Source organism: Durio zibethinus, chromosome 19 (genome assembly GCF_047325235.1).
Source record: "Durio zibethinus cultivar Kanyao isolate XHJ-2024 chromosome 19, ASM4732523v1, whole genome shotgun sequence".
Classification (NCBI taxonomy): domain Eukaryota; kingdom Viridiplantae; phylum Streptophyta; class Magnoliopsida; order Malvales; family Malvaceae; genus Durio; species Durio zibethinus.
This window is the reverse complement of record NC_143180.1, coordinates 706,384-723,101: the sequence shown is the minus strand read 5'-3', so window position 1 is coordinate 723,101 and position 16,718 is coordinate 706,384. Positions and strand designations below refer to the sequence as shown.

At 35.3% G+C, this 16,718-nt stretch overlaps 2 protein-coding genes and 2 pseudogenes across 3 annotated transcripts; 3 read left to right on the top strand and 1 right to left on the bottom strand.

The window, feature by feature from the left end:
- The first annotated feature begins 2,078 nt into the window (after positions 1-2,078).
- Positions 2,079-5,956, top strand: LOC111310073 (putative glycerol-3-phosphate dehydrogenase [NAD(+)] 1, cytosolic). Of its 2 annotated transcripts, XR_016330224.1 has the most exons (6): positions 2,079-3,505; positions 3,607-3,828; positions 4,278-4,525; positions 4,869-4,990; positions 5,270-5,409; positions 5,589-5,956. XR_016330224.1 is itself a non-coding variant. In XM_022909186.2 (5 exons), exons 1-5 carry the CDS (start codon positions 2,842-2,844, stop codon positions 5,728-5,730), a joined length of 1,416 nt encoding a protein of 471 aa, XP_022764921.2. In that variant the 5' UTR covers positions 2,079-2,841; the 3' UTR covers positions 5,731-5,956. The 2 variants fall into 2 exon arrangements, 1 of the variants encoding a protein (XP_022764921.2); XM_022909186.2 differs by lacking the exon at positions 4,869-4,990.
- A 135-nt stretch (positions 5,957-6,091) lies between these two features.
- Positions 6,092-7,893, top strand: LOC111310074 (uncharacterized). The gene is made up of 3 exons (XM_022909187.2): positions 6,092-6,322; positions 6,410-6,724; positions 7,710-7,893. The coding sequence occupies exons 1-3, from the start codon at positions 6,195-6,197 to the stop codon at positions 7,789-7,791; spliced, it is 525 nt and encodes a 174-aa protein (XP_022764922.2). The 5' UTR covers positions 6,092-6,194; the 3' UTR covers positions 7,792-7,893.
- A 296-nt stretch (positions 7,894-8,189) lies between these two features.
- LOC111309456 (putative calcium-transporting ATPase 11, plasma membrane-type) lies at positions 8,190-10,113 on the bottom strand (annotated as a pseudogene).
- A 606-nt stretch (positions 10,114-10,719) lies between these two features.
- On the top strand, positions 10,720-11,885 carry LOC149513282 (uncharacterized; annotated as a pseudogene).
- The last annotated feature ends 4,833 nt before the right edge of the window (positions 11,886-16,718 follow it).

The window sequence follows — 16,718 nt, the reverse complement described above, 5'->3', positions numbered from 1 at the left end:
TGTTTTCTCTGTGTGTTTGTCCTGTTTGACATAATAAACAAAACAAGATTAATTAGTATATATAAAGAGGAAGAAGGGAGAAATTAATATAATATATACAAGGCCAGTATTACGTTGGGTTGGGAGACAATGAGAGATGAGAATTGTGAAAGGAAGGAAGCAATATTTAGCTTTGAAAGAGAAAACATAGAGAAAGGGTAGAAATAGGTTGAAGATACTAAGTTATGAGTTGAGAGAGAGAGAGAGAGAGTTCTGATTTGTTTTCAGGTGGCAGTAGTGTTTAATTTTCTTGAAGCCTGGTGCATATGCCTACATGTCATTGTATTTATAATTTATTTATGATTATATATAGGCATGTAGTGGTAGTAGTAGTAGGAAGGATGAAATTAAACAAAGGAAAGGAAAATATATAAGTAAAAAAGGTTAAGGGTGGCATGTATAGAAATTAATTCCAAATTGGATTCTCTTCCACAATGGAAAAGAATAGAATAATATATGAGTTTCAGCATATCTATCAATTATGCTTTTACAAAAATTGGTGCGCTCATTTTGATCATAATTAAATATTAATTAATGATTGATTTCTTATAGTATTACCTTTTGATCATATCATATTGTACCATGTCATATGTATGTAAATATACAGTAGCATGGTTGGTAATTTGGAGATTCACGCGAATTGTGGGTTTAGTATGCGGGATAAAAGTTTGTTAGTTTGAAGACCCAAAAAAACAAAAAACAAAAACAAATATATTCCGATATCCTTCATGAAACGAAATGAAATGCAATGCAAAGTGACCGCCCCAACTAACCCAACCCAAATCCAAATCTGTTAGTTAGCCTTCATTTTCATCTACATGTAAATTCTCTCTCTTCAAGCTGCTATTATTATTATTAATAATAAAAAAAATTAGCTCTGAATCAAAATGAAATGATGCTGCATGTGCAGAAAATATTATTTATTATTATTATAAAAAAAAAAAAGTTGTCTAGTCTAATCTATCTAATCTACATACATAGAAATTAGCTTAGTGATACAAGTGCTACTATCCTTCTTCCCTTGATTTCCAATTCATGCAAAGTTTGTGCCAACACCGTATGATATATGGTCATAACATTATATATATTATCCTCTTCTTTCCAAAAAAAAAAAAAAAAAGTTATATATTTACTTTATAAATAATCATTATTATTATTAATTTTCCATATTTATTTCTCTTCATTCATTGATTCAAGGTTTAATTAAGTTGCAACACTTTCTCAACCAACTGCGACTACTGCTATCTATCTTACCCTTCTTAATTTTATTCTTAACTAATTCTTATTATTCCATTACAAAAGTATTATATATATTAATGCAACAAATCATTTGAAGTTAATTAATAAGTTGGAAAGTAAAGTAACAAATCATTTATTAACGCAACACATATATATTTATAACATAAGCTCTCACCATTATATTCTTATTTATATATATATATATATATATATAGACTTCACATTTCGTCTCACCTGACAAAATACTACTACTATAAGTTGGATTATTTAAACAAATACTAGTATAAAACATAGAGTTGCATTCATTTCCAGCGTCCAAAAAGTTGCACTTAAAGACGCATTTGGAGAATATTATGCGTTAATTCCTGTTCCCTATCTGGACATCAACCCACATGGTTTCTAGGATTAACTTATGCCACCTCCCATAATTTCTCCACCTTTCTTTGTCTACCCATACAATTTGTTGAGGTTGGATGGAAGCAAACTCTTTAACTCCCACGTCATATCATGTCTTGTTGCATGATCTATCTCAAGTCAAACCTTAATTTCAGTCTTCACAAAGGGCCAAGGCCCAGACGATTTTCTTACCAAGAGATGGACAGATCAAATCTCACTTTACTCTGAACTTGGGCTTGTCATCACCTCCAATCCTTGTGTAAGTGTGTAACCCAACAAAGAAAAACCCAAAACAGAACCTTTGCTTTTTTTGGATTAAAAAAAAAATTCTATGGACGTATGTGACATCAGCAATGGCTCCTTTTAGACAGCATCTTAAGTTAACAGAAGAAAGAGGCTGAGGCGAGTGGAGCTGCCAGAGCATCGCATGTAACAGCAATATCTTTTTTGTTTTTTTTTCATTTTTTCCTTGTGCAATATATCAGCGATTAACACAAGGGCAAGACTCTGCCTTTTTGATGAATCTTTTCTCTCTAAACAGATCTCTTCACTAAGCTCCCTCACCAATTTCTTCATTTCCATTTTCTCTCAGCTGATCAATCTCTTTCTTGAGTATCCATTTTGGTTTGAGCTTTTTGGTCGCATTTTTTATATGTATAAACTGGCCTAGTGAAAGTCCAAATTGCTGTTGCCTCGTTGAAGAAGCCGACAGAAAACGGGTTTATCGCTTTCCCTTAACTTTTATGTATTGTTGGCTACTTTTAGTTTGGTAGATGGTAGGTAGCCAAAGTAACTATACTGACTGAGTTTACAAAGTCTGATTTTGCCTTGTCGGATAGAATATGATGTGGGTTCTTGATTGATGCCGATGGGCGATGGGATACAGATTTCCAAACATACCATGTAGTGAAACCCTTTCCAGATTTTTCTGTTATTCTCCAGAATTAGAAACTTCTTTTGGGGTCAAACGTTGGCTAAAGATTTCATGTTGTATTGTTGTTGATTAGTTGGTTTTGGTTTTTGGTCTCGTTTTGGAGGATAAAACCATTACAAAAAGCATAGGCGGCTTTCTGAATTTGGTTTAATATCACAGTCCTAGACCTAGAATTCTTAAATTAGAAGCTTTAAATATTTTCAGTTACATCTGGCCTTAATCAAGAGAAAAAGATGGTAGGAACTACTAAAGCAATGAACCAGAATGTCCATGCAAATGGCTTGATTCAGAACTTCAATGGTTCTTTATTAGAAGAGAAACTCGATGATGTTCGACATCTAATGGGTAAAGTAGATGGTGATCCGCTAAGAATTGTTGGGGTCGGTGCAGGTGCTTGGGGTAGTGTATTCACTGCTTTGTTGCAAGACAGTTATGGTCACTTAAGAGATAAGGTTCTGATAAGAATATGGAGGAGACCTGGAAGGACAGTTGATAGGGCCACAGCTGAGCACTTATTTGAAGTGATCAATTCAAGGGAGGATTTGTTAAGGAGACTGATTAGGCGGTGTGCTTACTTAAAGTATGTTGAGGCAAGATTAGGTGATCGGACTCTGTATGCAGATGAGATTTTGAAAGATGGGTTCTGCTTGAATATGATTGATACTCCGCTTTGCCCTTTAAAGGTTGTTACTAACTTGCAGGAAGCTGTGTGGGATGCTGATATTGTAATTAATGGCTTGCCATCAACGGAAACCCATGAGGTGTTTGAGGAAATTAGAAGGTATTGGAAAGAGAGAATAACATTGCCAGTAATCGTTTCTCTGGCAAAGGGTGTAGAAGCTGAGTTGGGCCCTGAACCTCGCATAATAACTCCCACCCAGATGATCAATCGTGCAAGTAAGCTTCAAGTTTTGGCAAGCCACTTTAATTGTTTTAACCTATTTGCTCAATTCACAATAAAGCTCAGGTTAACATGAATATTACTTCTTTTCTTGCAGCTGGAATCCCTATAGAGAACATTCTCTATCTTGGAGGACCTAATATTGCTTCAGAGATTTACAACAAAGAATATGCTAATGCTCGAATTTGTGGGGCTGAAAAGTGGAGGAAACCATTGGCAAAGTTTTTAAGGCAGCCTCACTTTATTGTATGGGACAATGGAGACCTTGTTACTCATGAAGTTATGGGTGGTTTGAAGAATGTCTATGCCATTGGAGCTGGTAAGATCTAGTTTCTTGCAAGTATTCTAAGTCAGACATATATTAAGTTGTTACGGCAATATTAGATATTAGTTTAAAGAATAATCCTGGAAAGAGGAAACAGGATTTCTGCAATTTAAGACACAGATCAACCCAATTCAAGGTAATTTATGATCAAAACAGGACCTATTCACTCAAAATAAAACGAGAAAGTGTTGAGCCAATGGCCCAGTTTCCTTGTGTAGTTGTATGTATTATGATTCTAGACTTGTTTTGATGTTGAGCCTATTGCCGACTTTCCATATTCTCCAAGATGTTAAAGGCTTACACATTATTTCCATGAATAAATCTTTACAAACAATACAGGATGCTAAACACCTAATCTTTGGACTAAAATAATTTAGTTTCATTTTGAGTAATAAGTTGAAATTTCAAATCTGTATGTTTAACTTCCAATAATGATTCCACAGGAATGGTAGCAGCTCTAACCAATGAGAGTGCCACCAGCAAATCGGTATACTTTGCACACTGTACATCTGAGATGATATTTATCACTCATCTCTTGGCAGAAGAGCCAGAAAAGCTTGCTGGGCCTTTGTTGGCTGACACTTATGTAACCCTGTTGAAAGGTCGTAATGCTTGGTATGGGCAACAGTTGGCCAAAGGGGGACTGAGCCTTGAAATGGGTGATAGCATCAAGGGGAAGGGGATGATTCAGGTATGAACTTTTCTGTTTCAAGGAGTATCAAATTTGAATAAGCAGTTTTTGGTTGATTTAGCAAGAGTTGAGTCAATACTTGTCTGAGTTGAAGCAAATCATGTGATACAGTGACTTTTCAAATTTATAAGCATCTGTTGCGTATAGAATAAAAATAGTGTTCTTAAAGCAACTATCAGGGAACTTTGGGAGAGAATGAATCATCAACTAATTTGTGATATGGAAACCTACTGAACTATTTATATTTTTTGGGTATGCTTGTTTTGTATCTTTATTGCTTCAACTGAAAGCTTGCTTTCAAGCTCTAGAATGACTTCAGAGGCACTGTCTTTAATGGTAACAGGAATATCAATATTAATTCATGAAGTAGTAACTTGCAAACAAGTTTAAGTAGATGAAGTATCCATAGCACACGTGGACTGGTAAAGATCAGCTAAGGATGGGGTTTGGTGGCAACCTTTTCTGGTACAGCCTATGTATCAATTTTGTTTTATATGCTTTGTTGGGGTAAACTCAGAAAATTTCATCTCCTTTTCTACATCAGTTTACAGCCTCCTTGAATCTCATCTCAATCACATGTTTTAGCATACTCATTGTCAATTTGTAATAATGGTAACAACATGGTTGGCATTAGTAATCACTGTTTATTAATAAAACAAGATTCCGGTTCTTCTTTTGCTTTGCATCCTATCAGATCCTAACCTTTAATTCCTTTTATGAATAATAATCTCATTATTTTGGCAGGGTGTATCTGCTGTGAAAGCCTTTTATGAGCTGCTTAGTCAGTCCAGCTTAAGCGTCTTACACCCTGAAGAAAACAAACATGTGGCTCCAGTGGAGCTTTGCCCCATATTGAAGATGCTATATAAGATACTCATCACGAGGTAAGTCAATTGCCTTTCCCCAACTGTCTAGATGATGTTTCTATTATCCTTAAATCTCCCCCTTTTTTCAGACATGCGCTGACCATACTGAAAGTAGAGCGGCAACCAGATAGTCTAGATTTTTATTGTTTCAAAAGTGTGTCTGCTCATGAAACTTGGTTTTGAATTTCGATGTTCAGGGAGTTTGCATTACAAGCCATCCTTGAAGCTTTAAGGGATGAAACCATGTATGACCCAAAAGATCGTATCGAGATAGCACAAACTCACGTGTTGTACAGACCATCACTTCTTGGTCAGGACAGCAGCCTTGATAAAAGCTGATCGATCCCGTAATTATTCTGGGCGGATGTAAATTTTGATTAAAAAAAAAAAAAAAAACAATAATAATAAAGTCACTAGCGTAGGTTCTATTTCTATAGTTAAAAGGAAGAGCTGTACAAGTGGATTTTTTTCTTTCTTTTTTGTGTTGTCCATTTGTAATATAGCTTGTTCTTAATGTCAATGTATTCAAGTTTGGTTTTCAGAATGAAATCTTTGAGAAAGTGGTAATAGCAGCTAGCAATGGGAAATATGTGTTAAAAAAAATGCTAATTAATATTTTTTTTCCATTTGGTAATTAAAACCAGAAGTCGTCGATAAAGCCAAACCAAAATGGAATTGGAACGGCATCGTGTGGTGGAACTTCTTACTTCTGTTTTAAGTTTTTAACTGTCGGAAGTGATGCGTTTTGGAGGGCAGTCAGCCATTTCCCAACGCCAGCGGTGCAGAATTTGGCAAGAAGAGAGATGTCTCGGGTGGACTACGCATCCTCCTCAGACGACGACCTTCCAGGCTCCGAACACGAATCACCACAACAACTCCATGAACTACCAGCATCTCCACCACCGCGACCGCCTTCCTCTCCTAAAACGCAGTGAGCGAAAGCATAATATTATTTGATCTTTCAAATTTTCATTTTTAATTGTGCACAACATGTCAAGGTGGTTAATTTAATTGGCAGGGCATCTTCTGGGTGCTCGTTTGCTGATCAAAAGCCAGAAACTTTTGAGAAGCTTCCAGATGCTTCGATGCTTTTGAACTCTCCGACAGTGTCATTAGTGAGTGGAAACGACCACGCATCTGTAGTAGTGGCAGCGGTGGCGGAAAGTGCGTCGCGTAAGCAAGACTCGAAGGAGATGATGGGATTGGGTTCCACTACTAGTGTTAGCGTACCGCCGTCACCAAGGGCTAAACTTCCTAGAGCTACCATACCTCATTCCAAGAGCGTTCATGACACCGAAGGTGGCGCCCTTGTTCCCCCCCAGCTCAAAGGAAGGTCTCAATTCTTCCCAAACCCTTTTTTTTTTTTTTTTTTTTGGGTTTAGACTTCTTATTTAGAAGAATCAATTGAAATTTTATGCAACACATAATCTGCTTAACGTTAGTACAACTTTGGGTAGCATTGATGATTTAGCTACTAAATTTCAATCCCAAGAAAAACAGGGAACAAATTTTATCTCAAACAATCAACTTTTCGGCTCCACAGAGCAGTTAATTGTTGATAATTACTATTTTACTTTAGACCATTGCTAAAGATTTTAGCCATCAAACAAATGCATTTTAGTTTGGGCAACTCTGGTTGACACAGCAATGGCTTAAGGCGAGGTAGTAATTGTAAAGAATTGGCTGATCTATTGAGTCGTTTGAGATAAAATTTGTTCCTTGTTTTCCTTGGGATTTTAACCTTAGCTGCCTGCAACTATTGACTTTTCCTTCTGAACGAAATAAATTGCTTGTTGTGTAAATTAAATTATTTTACTTTGCTTGTGGGAAGTCTTTTTTTTTTTTCACATGCTTACAGATCGGTGAAAAAATAGTAACGAATTCTTACAAGCCAAATCTTGATTGATTTCTGTTTCTATTATGGTCTTAATTGCTAGAATTTGAAATTTTTATGGCTTTTTTCGACTGTCTCAAGAAGCAAAACATTGTGCTTTTCCAAGTGAAAAAAGTTTCTTCTTATGCTTGAGAGCTGACTATTTTCCTTTTATCCCTTCTTTTCACTCAAAATTACTACATTTCATAGGCGCTTGACACCGACAAGAAGCATACAATAGGCTGGAGAACTGTCAGTCTCTCACATACCATCCACCCTTTACATTGCCTAATGTTCCTCAAACCTCATGTGGGGTAGTTTAATATCTGGACTTTCAAGCCAAATCTTCCTTGCATGTCTATAATTTGATTCGTAAATGTTGTTTGTCCTTTGTTTACGTTGGAGAAAATTTATTGTTAATAATTAGTGGTTCAATTTTTGACAGGAGTAACGTGGTCACTGAAGATATCGGCAAGCTATTTGTTAGCAGGCATGCTGTTGCAAAGCCCAGAGTGCCTGAAAATTAGTCATAGTTTATTTCCTCTTGAAATTGTTGATTTGTACAAGCTCAAAACAGCTAAACATCTTGAGGATTTTGATTTTATATAAATGTGAAGTATACTTTTGCACATGCTTGGATTCTCTAGTTTGGCTGAAGTTGTGTAGTGGGTTCATATTTTCCTGTTGCAGAACTCATTGGTGAAACTGGCTAACTGTTAAAATTAACTTTAGCTTTTATGATAACTTTTTAGGAAAAATTGACAACTTATGGAAATGACGAGTTTTAGCGCATTGGCAGTCCGCTGGATTTGACGTGCGTGTTTGATTTCTTATTGATAGTTTGCTTTGAAAACAACTGCTGTAATTTGTTGGGTTTACTGCCAAAGAAGTTTGCTGCAGAATTCTACTTGCATTCTAACATTTGGTTTGGAATACATTAGAGTAAAGCGAAGATTAGGATTGGGAAGGGATTATTGTTAGTTTACCTAAATACCTAAGTACTATACTATTGGTCAATGGACAGGGTCCATTGATTGGGAAGGGATTATTGTTAGTTTACCTAAATACCTAAGTACTATACTATTGGTCAACGGACAGGGTCCATTGTATGGCATAGAGAATGGAGTAAGTTTCTTCCCTTTTTTTTTTCTCTCTCGTTAGGATGGAAACCTGCAGAGGAACCAAGTCCTTGCTAATCGTCTTACTATTAACATGAAATGATACTATGACTCACTTTTAACAATTACAGCCAAGTATTGGTACTCGGCTTTAGGCCAGTTTTCATCTTGAAAAAGGAAACTTAAACTAAAAAATAAAAAATGGTATACTGCATGAGTCGAAGAAAATTAATCACAATTAGCTGTGAAATTGCGAAATCATGGCATCTTCTTGAATAGTACTTAAAATTTGCTCAAGTACAATGAATCATCATAATATTCCTAATCCAATAAAAGGAATGTTTTTGCCGATGTATTTCGACCGTTCATGCCATATCCGGACCACTTGGGAGCGGTTCGTAGCCATCATGGTTCTTGATGTGGCAGCTTCTTTGCTATTCTCAACGAGAATGCATTTGAGAATAACAGCAACAATGAGGATTCCTGCTCCAAGTAAAGTGCTGCTCAGCGATAACTCCCCCCTCAGTGGCACAGTGTTTGCAAAAGTACCCAAGAATTCAACTATGATACTTTGGAAAGCCACTGTAGAGACCATCACCATAATGAATAGCCAGTTATCAAAGAAGTTTAGGAAACATTTATCTTCTCCATATCCCTGCTATTGATTTCATTGAACACCTGAACAGTAGCATCAAAATTATCTAAAACTGAGTTGTACAATCAAAAATATATATATGCCTCAATCATCATAACTGCAAAAGTCTTGTCTTCTGGGAAGATAACCAGGTGGGTTTTCGAAACTACATTGTAAATAGAACGACACCAGGCCCTAAAAAATGAAGAAAAGGATATAAGGATCAAGGGCCAGCACCTGGCAAAATACGAATGTATTGAAGATGACTGTATTCAAAACAGCAGTAGCATCTGAACCAGAAAGCATCAAAAGCCGTTTCCCGTTAAACTTGAGAATTGCAAGTACAATCAATTGATAAATGCTCTGGCCGATGACATTCCTCCACATGATCCTAGTGATGAAAGCTACATCCCTCCCAATAATAGGCCTTTTCATCAGGCCCTCATGAGGAGGTTCTGTAGCCAATGCCAATGCACCAAGAGTGTCCATGATAATGTTCACCCAGAGCAGCTGAACAGCCGTGAGAGGAGCAGAACCTGAAAATTACTTCTCAAAGATAATTAATCATTTGCATTATCTAAAAGACAGGCCTAAGCTCAAAGCAAGAAACAAATTTGCTAGGATGTTTTAAAAGGCTAACCTCCATAAATGAAAGTAACTGAGATGCATGCAGAAATAAAATTGAGCATGACAGCGACAATGTTAACTGTGAGCTGAAACTGTACAAACTTTTGGATATTGACATAAACTGCACGGCCCCATCGGGCAACATTCTGTATGGTCGTGAAGTTATCATCCATTATGATAACATCGGCACTTTCTTTTGAAACCTGAAGGTGGTATTGAAGAAATGTGCTTAGCTAACATTAATGTAAGAGAAACAGCTACGCGAACTTGGAAACATTTTATTCACACAAATGGTGGCTGAGATGACAACAAACCTCTGTTCCAGCAATTCCCATAGCAAGTCTAATGTCAGCCTCATACAAAGCAGGTGCATCGTTTGTCCCATCACCAGTCACTGCCACGACTACTTTAAACTCCTTCCTCAAGTAGGTAACTAGTTTGTGCTTATCCAAGGGCAATGATTGGGCCATAACCTGCATATGTGTCAAGCATTTTATAGGGACTTCATACACATGCAACTTTGGTTCTCTTTTCAGCTCTAAACATATTTCTAAAATGCATGCATAAAAAACTATTTTCTGTTTTCTTTTTCAAGTTAAAACTGCATTTGGGTACTAGAAAAAACAGAACAATTTTATGGGAAGCGGAAAAAAATGACACTTTTTAACTTGGACACATCTTGGTTGAGAAGAGAAAAGCTTTTCAGAACAAAATAAAACCATAGTTCTCAAAGCAATAGCAAGACCTGCAGTTTTGGTATTGTCTCCTCCATCTGCTGTGGACTCATTTCTCGAAAATGTTTGGTTGCTCGTTGGAGATAAGACAATGATTATATATTTAAATTATTATTATTATTATTATTATTATTATTATTATTATTGTTAGAAGATGTGTTTAGGACTGTTAATGTGGATTCATGAATGTTGCTTAGTTGAATGTTTCATGTTGTTCCTGTTTTTTTGGTGTTGATTATTTTTTTTTGTTATTCATGCCGGTGGTCATGGCTTAATTTTAGGACTATGATTTTAGTGGGTAGTTATTAATTAGACTTTAAATTGTAATGTTTCTGATGTTAAGAAATGCAACAATGAGTAAAGTTTTCTTTACTTCAAAAATAACAATATTTGGTATCAGAGCTATCTTCTTAAGGGATCTGTGTGTGAAATTGATGCGTCATGGAAGCTGAAGTCAGTTTCTCCGCAATTGCTCCGACAGTGTTCGACGGAGACAACTACCAGATCTGGGCAGTACGTATGGAGACATACTTGGAAGCTTTAGATCTTTGGGAAGCAGTGGAAGAAGACTATGAAATTCCTGCACTTCCAAACAATCCCACCATGACACAGAAAGAAAAAAAAAGACAAAGAAACCAAAGGCAAAGGCCTGCTTGTTTGCTGTAGTCTCATCCACCATCTTCACTCGTATCATGTCTCTGAAGTCAGCAAAAGAGATATGGGATTATCTCAAGAATGAATATGAAGGAGATGAAAGAATTAAAAGGATGCAAGTCCTTAACTTGATTAGAAAATTTGAACTTCAAAGAATGAAGGACTCCGAAACGATTAAAGATTACTCCGATAAGCTTCTAAGTATCGCAAACAAAGTAAGGCTTCTTGGATATGAATTTACTGACTCAAGAATTGTAAAAAAAATTCTTGTTATAGTACCTGAAAGATATGAAGCAACCATCACTGCCTTAGAGAATACAAAGGATCTGTCAAAAATTTCTTTAGCAGAATTACTTAACGCTTTGCAAGCACAAGAACAAAAAAGATTGATGAGGGAAGATACAACAATTGAAGGAGCTTTGGCAGTCAAGCATAAAAATGTGGCCAAAAGCAAAAGAAAGAAGAAAAAGGATTTTGAAGGAAATGGGGCAAGTACTGCATCAGCCAATGTAAAAGGAAAGAATGAAAATCAAAAGAAATCCTATTCACTTTACCAACATTGTGGAAAGAAGGGTCATCCTCCATTTAGATGTTGGAGAAGACCTGATGCTAAATGCACTAAATGTAATCAAATGGGGCATGAAGCTGTTATCTATAAAAACAAAAATTTGTAACATGATAAAGATGCAAAGATTGCTGATCAAGAGGAGGAGGATCACCTGTTCATAGCTACATGTTTCTCCGACATCAAATCAAGTGAGAGTTGGCTTATTGATAGTGGTTGTACTAATCACATGACACATGATAAGGATCTATTCAGGGAACTAAGCAACGTAAACTCATCGAAAGTTTGAGTTGGTAATGGCAAGTACATAACTGTGAAGGGAAAATGAACAGTTGTAATTTCAATTTGTTCAGGTACAAAGTTCATTTCTGATGTATTATATGTCCCTGAAATTGATCAAAACTTGTTAAGTGTTGGACAACTAATTGAAAAAGGTTATAAAGTTATGTTCGAAAATAAAAGTTGCTTGATTAAAGATGCAATTAGCCAAGATATTTTCAAAGTAAAAATGAAAGGGAAAAGCTTTGCTCTAAATCTATTGGAAGAGGAGCAAATTGCTTTACCAATCAAAGAAAATATCACTGAAGTATGGCATAAGAGGCTTCGGCACTATCCTCATCAAAGGCTGCTATAGATGAAATTCAAGAAAATGGTAAATGATTTTTCAAAACTTGATGATCATATTCCAAACTGCAAAACATGTCAATTTGGAAAGCAAAGTAGGAAACCATTTCCTAAGGCAATATAGAGAGCATTAAAAAAGTTACAATTAATTCATACTGACATTGCAGGCCCACAAAGAACGCCTTCTCTGAAAGGTAGTCTTTATTATGTTACATTCATTGATGATTTCACCCGTATGTGTTGGATCTTCTTTTTAAAGTACAAGTCAGAGGTGGCTCAAGTCTTCTGGAACTTTAAAGCCAGAGTTGAAAACGAGAGTGGTTGTAGAATTCAAACTTTCAGATTAGACAATGGCAAAGAGTACACATCTAAAGCATTCACTCATTTTTGTGAAGAGGCAGGCATCCAACATCAATTAATCACTCCATACACTCCACAACAAAATGGAGTAAGTGAAAGACAAAATAGATTCATATTGGAGATGACACGATGTATGTTACATGAGAAGAACCTGTCAAAGCAATTTTGGGCTGAAGCAGCAAATATTGCTATTTTTTTGCAAAACAGGCTTCCCACAAGAGCAGTGAAGGATTAAACACCTTTTGAGGCATGGTATGGTTATAAACCATCTTTGAATTTCTTTAAAATATTTGGATGTTTATGCTTCACTTATGTTCCACAGACCAAGAAAGATAAATTAGATAAAAGAGCACTTCCAAGCATCTTCATTGGCTACAGCTCAATTGTAAAAACTTATAAAGTTTTCCAACCACAAACTGAAAAAATTATTATAAGCAGGGATGTGCACTTTATGGAAGATGAAGAATGGAACTGGGATGATGCAAAAAAGATGGATCCAACCTTAAAAGAGCACAAGCTCAAGTTTTCTAGCATTGAAGATTGAGAGAATGAAATGGTAGATGACAGTCCTATCAGAGGTATAAGACTACTTTTTGATGTTTATTAAAGATGTAATATTACTGTATGTAAACCTACAAATTATGAAGAGGCCAAGACGGATCAAAATTGGATTGTTGCAATGAAGGAGGAGCTATTCATGATTGAAAGGAATGAAACATGGGAGTTGGTTGATCGACCCAAAAATAGAAAAGTAATTGGAGTCAAATGGGTGTACGAAACCAAGCTTAATGTTGATGGCTCAATTAACAAGTATAAAGTTAGACTCGTGGTCAAAAGATAGGTGTAAATACTCGGTGTGGACTACTCAGATACCTTCGCACCAGTTGCTAGACTCGACACCATCAGGCTCTTACTCGTCGTTGTAGCATAAAAGAATTGGAAAGTGCACCAATTAGATGTCAAATCAGCATTCTTAAATGGTTTTCTGCAGGAGGAGATTTTTGTAGAACAACCAGAAGGTTATGTCAAGGAAGAAAAAAAAGATAAGGTTTATCTTCTTAAAAAAGTACTTTACGGATTGAAGCAAGCTCCAAGAGCTTGGTACAGCAGGATTGATGAACATTTACAGAACTTGAGATTTGTCAAAAGCTTATCTGAATCAACATTATATGTCAAGCACAATGGAGCTGACATTCTTATCATCTCATTATATGTGGATGATTTACTTATGACAAAAAATAACACATGTATTGTGGAAAAGTTTAACCAATAGATGATGGAGTTTTTTAAAATGACAGATCTTAGATTGATGACCTTTTTTCTTGAAATGAAAATCAAACAGAATGAACATGAAGTCTTCATCTGTCAGAAGAAATATGCCAAGGAGATTCTGAAGAAGTTTAAACTCGAAGAATATAAAGAAATAAGGACACCAATGAACTCAAAAAAAAAGCTCTGTAAAGAAGATGAAACAGAGAAGATTGATCGGGCATATTTCAAAAGCCTGATTGGTTGCTTAATGTTTCTCACAGCAATTTGGCCTGACATTTTGAATGCTGTAAGCATTTTATCTCGGTTTATGCATTGTGCAAGTGAATATCATCTCAAGGCTGCAAAGAGGGTGTTTAGATATGTGAAAGACACAAGTGATTTTGGCATTAAATACACAAAGAGCAAAGAGTTCAAGCTGGTTGGTTTCTCAGACAGTGATTGGGAAGGTTTCGTTGATGATATGAAGAGCACTTCAGGCTATTGTTTCACACTTGATTCTGGTGTTTTCTCATGGAGCTCAAAAAAATAATAAATTATAGCTCAATCCACAGCTGAGTAGAGTTTATTACTGTAACAGCTGCTATTAATCAAGCTTTGTAGCTAAAGAAGATTTTAATCGATCTTAACTTAGAGCGGGAGGAAAGCACGAAGATTTTTGTTAACAACCAAGCTGCCATTGCTATCTCTCAAAATCCTGTGTTTCATGGGAAAACTAAACATTTTAATGTTAAATTATTCTTCTTAAGGAAAGTATAAAAAGATGGAGCTGTTGTTCTTGTCTACTGCAAAACAGAAGATCAAATTGTAGATGTTTTCACAAAGCCACTGCCAGTTAGCAAGTTTGAATTTCTGAGGACAAAACTTGGTGTTTGTAGCTCCTAAAGCAAGGAAAAGTGTTAGAAGATGTGTTTAGGACTGCAAATGTGGATTCATGAATGTTGCTTAGTTGAATGTTTCATGTTATTCCTATTTTTCTGGTGTTGGTTATTTTTTTTGTTATTCATGCTGGTGGTCATGGCTTAATCTTAGAACTATGATTTTAGTGGGTAGTTATTAATTAGACTTTAAATTGTAATGTTTCTGATGTTAAGAAATGCAATAGTGAGTAAAGTTTTCTTTGCTTCAAAAATAACAACAATTATTATAAAGTAGTTTTATAAAATACTAAACTTTTTTACCATCATTGGTAGTTGCATGATATAAAAGAAAAAAAAAGATTAAATATGAAATAATTAAAGTTGTGTAAGTATTTGTGGACCAGCTTATAAGTGGATTGTCCCATTTGGTAAGCCAGTGATATTCCCTAAACCTACACAAATTGTTGTATTTAAGTGTTTTAAAGCACTCACAAGTCAAAAACCACAACAACTTTTTTTTTAACAATCTCATATTCAAGTTCTGTTTGAACTTGGACTATTCAATCAACCTTTTCACTCTAGTGTCAATTACAACTTTTACCCATAAAGTAATTTGCATATTAATTTAACTTACAAATCAATTATATTAACTATCACTTTAATTCTGGGAGAAATATGCATGATTAATTATTTGCTTGATTTTGGTTAGTGCCAAGAGACATGGAATTGCATTTACATAAAGAGGAAAAAAAAAGTGGGTTAAAGAAATGGGGTCCAACTCCAACCCTTTAAATTAACCCTTAGTACAATAGAATTTTATGGAAGAAACTTGTTTTGGCTTAAAACATGAGATAGATAACAAATGAGAGTGATGCCAAATGGGAGCCGCCCCACAATTGAAGAATTCTATTGTATAACAGTTTGCTTGTTATCCTATTCTTCACGTGATAAAAAGAATTAAATAGTATTGAATATTAGTCCATATACAACTATTAAGATAAATAGATAAATAGATACAGCTACACTTTATTTGATCCCTACCCAATGATCCAAACGAGACGATGGATCCATCACTACATAAATCACCATCATCGACTCATCATAGAGTGCAAACAAACAATACTTCTTTTAATACTAAGCATTGACTAGTGTAATTCAAAGGTAACAATTTTAAAACTATATATATATATATATATTTATATGAACAATTAGGAGCTGATACCTCCTGCAGGTTAGCTAGCACACATAATACAAATCATCAAATCCTTAACTTCAGGGTCGTTTCGACGCCTGGAGTTATGTTCAAGTTGTAATTCAACCTCCTTCTGAAAAATTGAGGTTGATTGGTGTGCTCTTATAATTCACTAGTATAGCCAAACTTGAAGAGGATATAATCCTTACTAATGATGATAAATATGTTAGGTCAAAAGGCTCTAATCAAATCACATCAGCAGAAGTATAATCAAATAATCAATCAATCACATAAGATACAGTAATTTAATATGACTCAATTCAATTGACCTACGTTCACGGATGAAAAAATAAGATTTACTAGTTGTAAAGAATTACAAATATACATCAAAACAAATTAACCACTTAACAATTAATACTCATAGACCCTCTCAATCTTTTCTAGTCCTATAAAGTATTCTTAACCCAAACAAACACCTATTTATGTGTACCATTTCAATACAACCAAATACATACCCATATGCACACATACATCATACCTATGTAGACCTTCTCAGTTTCCTCTAGTTCACTCACATACAAATATACACACACATAAGACGTAAATCTTCAGTAGTCTTATAGGGTGTCTACCCATAAAATCTTATAACTCTCTTTACATACTTTTCTCATACCTAATCATGTAGAGATTTTACTTATTTATAGTCATACAAACTTGTCTATTAAGAATATTTCTCTTCTTAGAATTCTTCTTCTACAAGATAAACTTGTCTATTAAGCATACCTTTTTTTTAAAAAATTTTCTCTTAGAAGTCAAA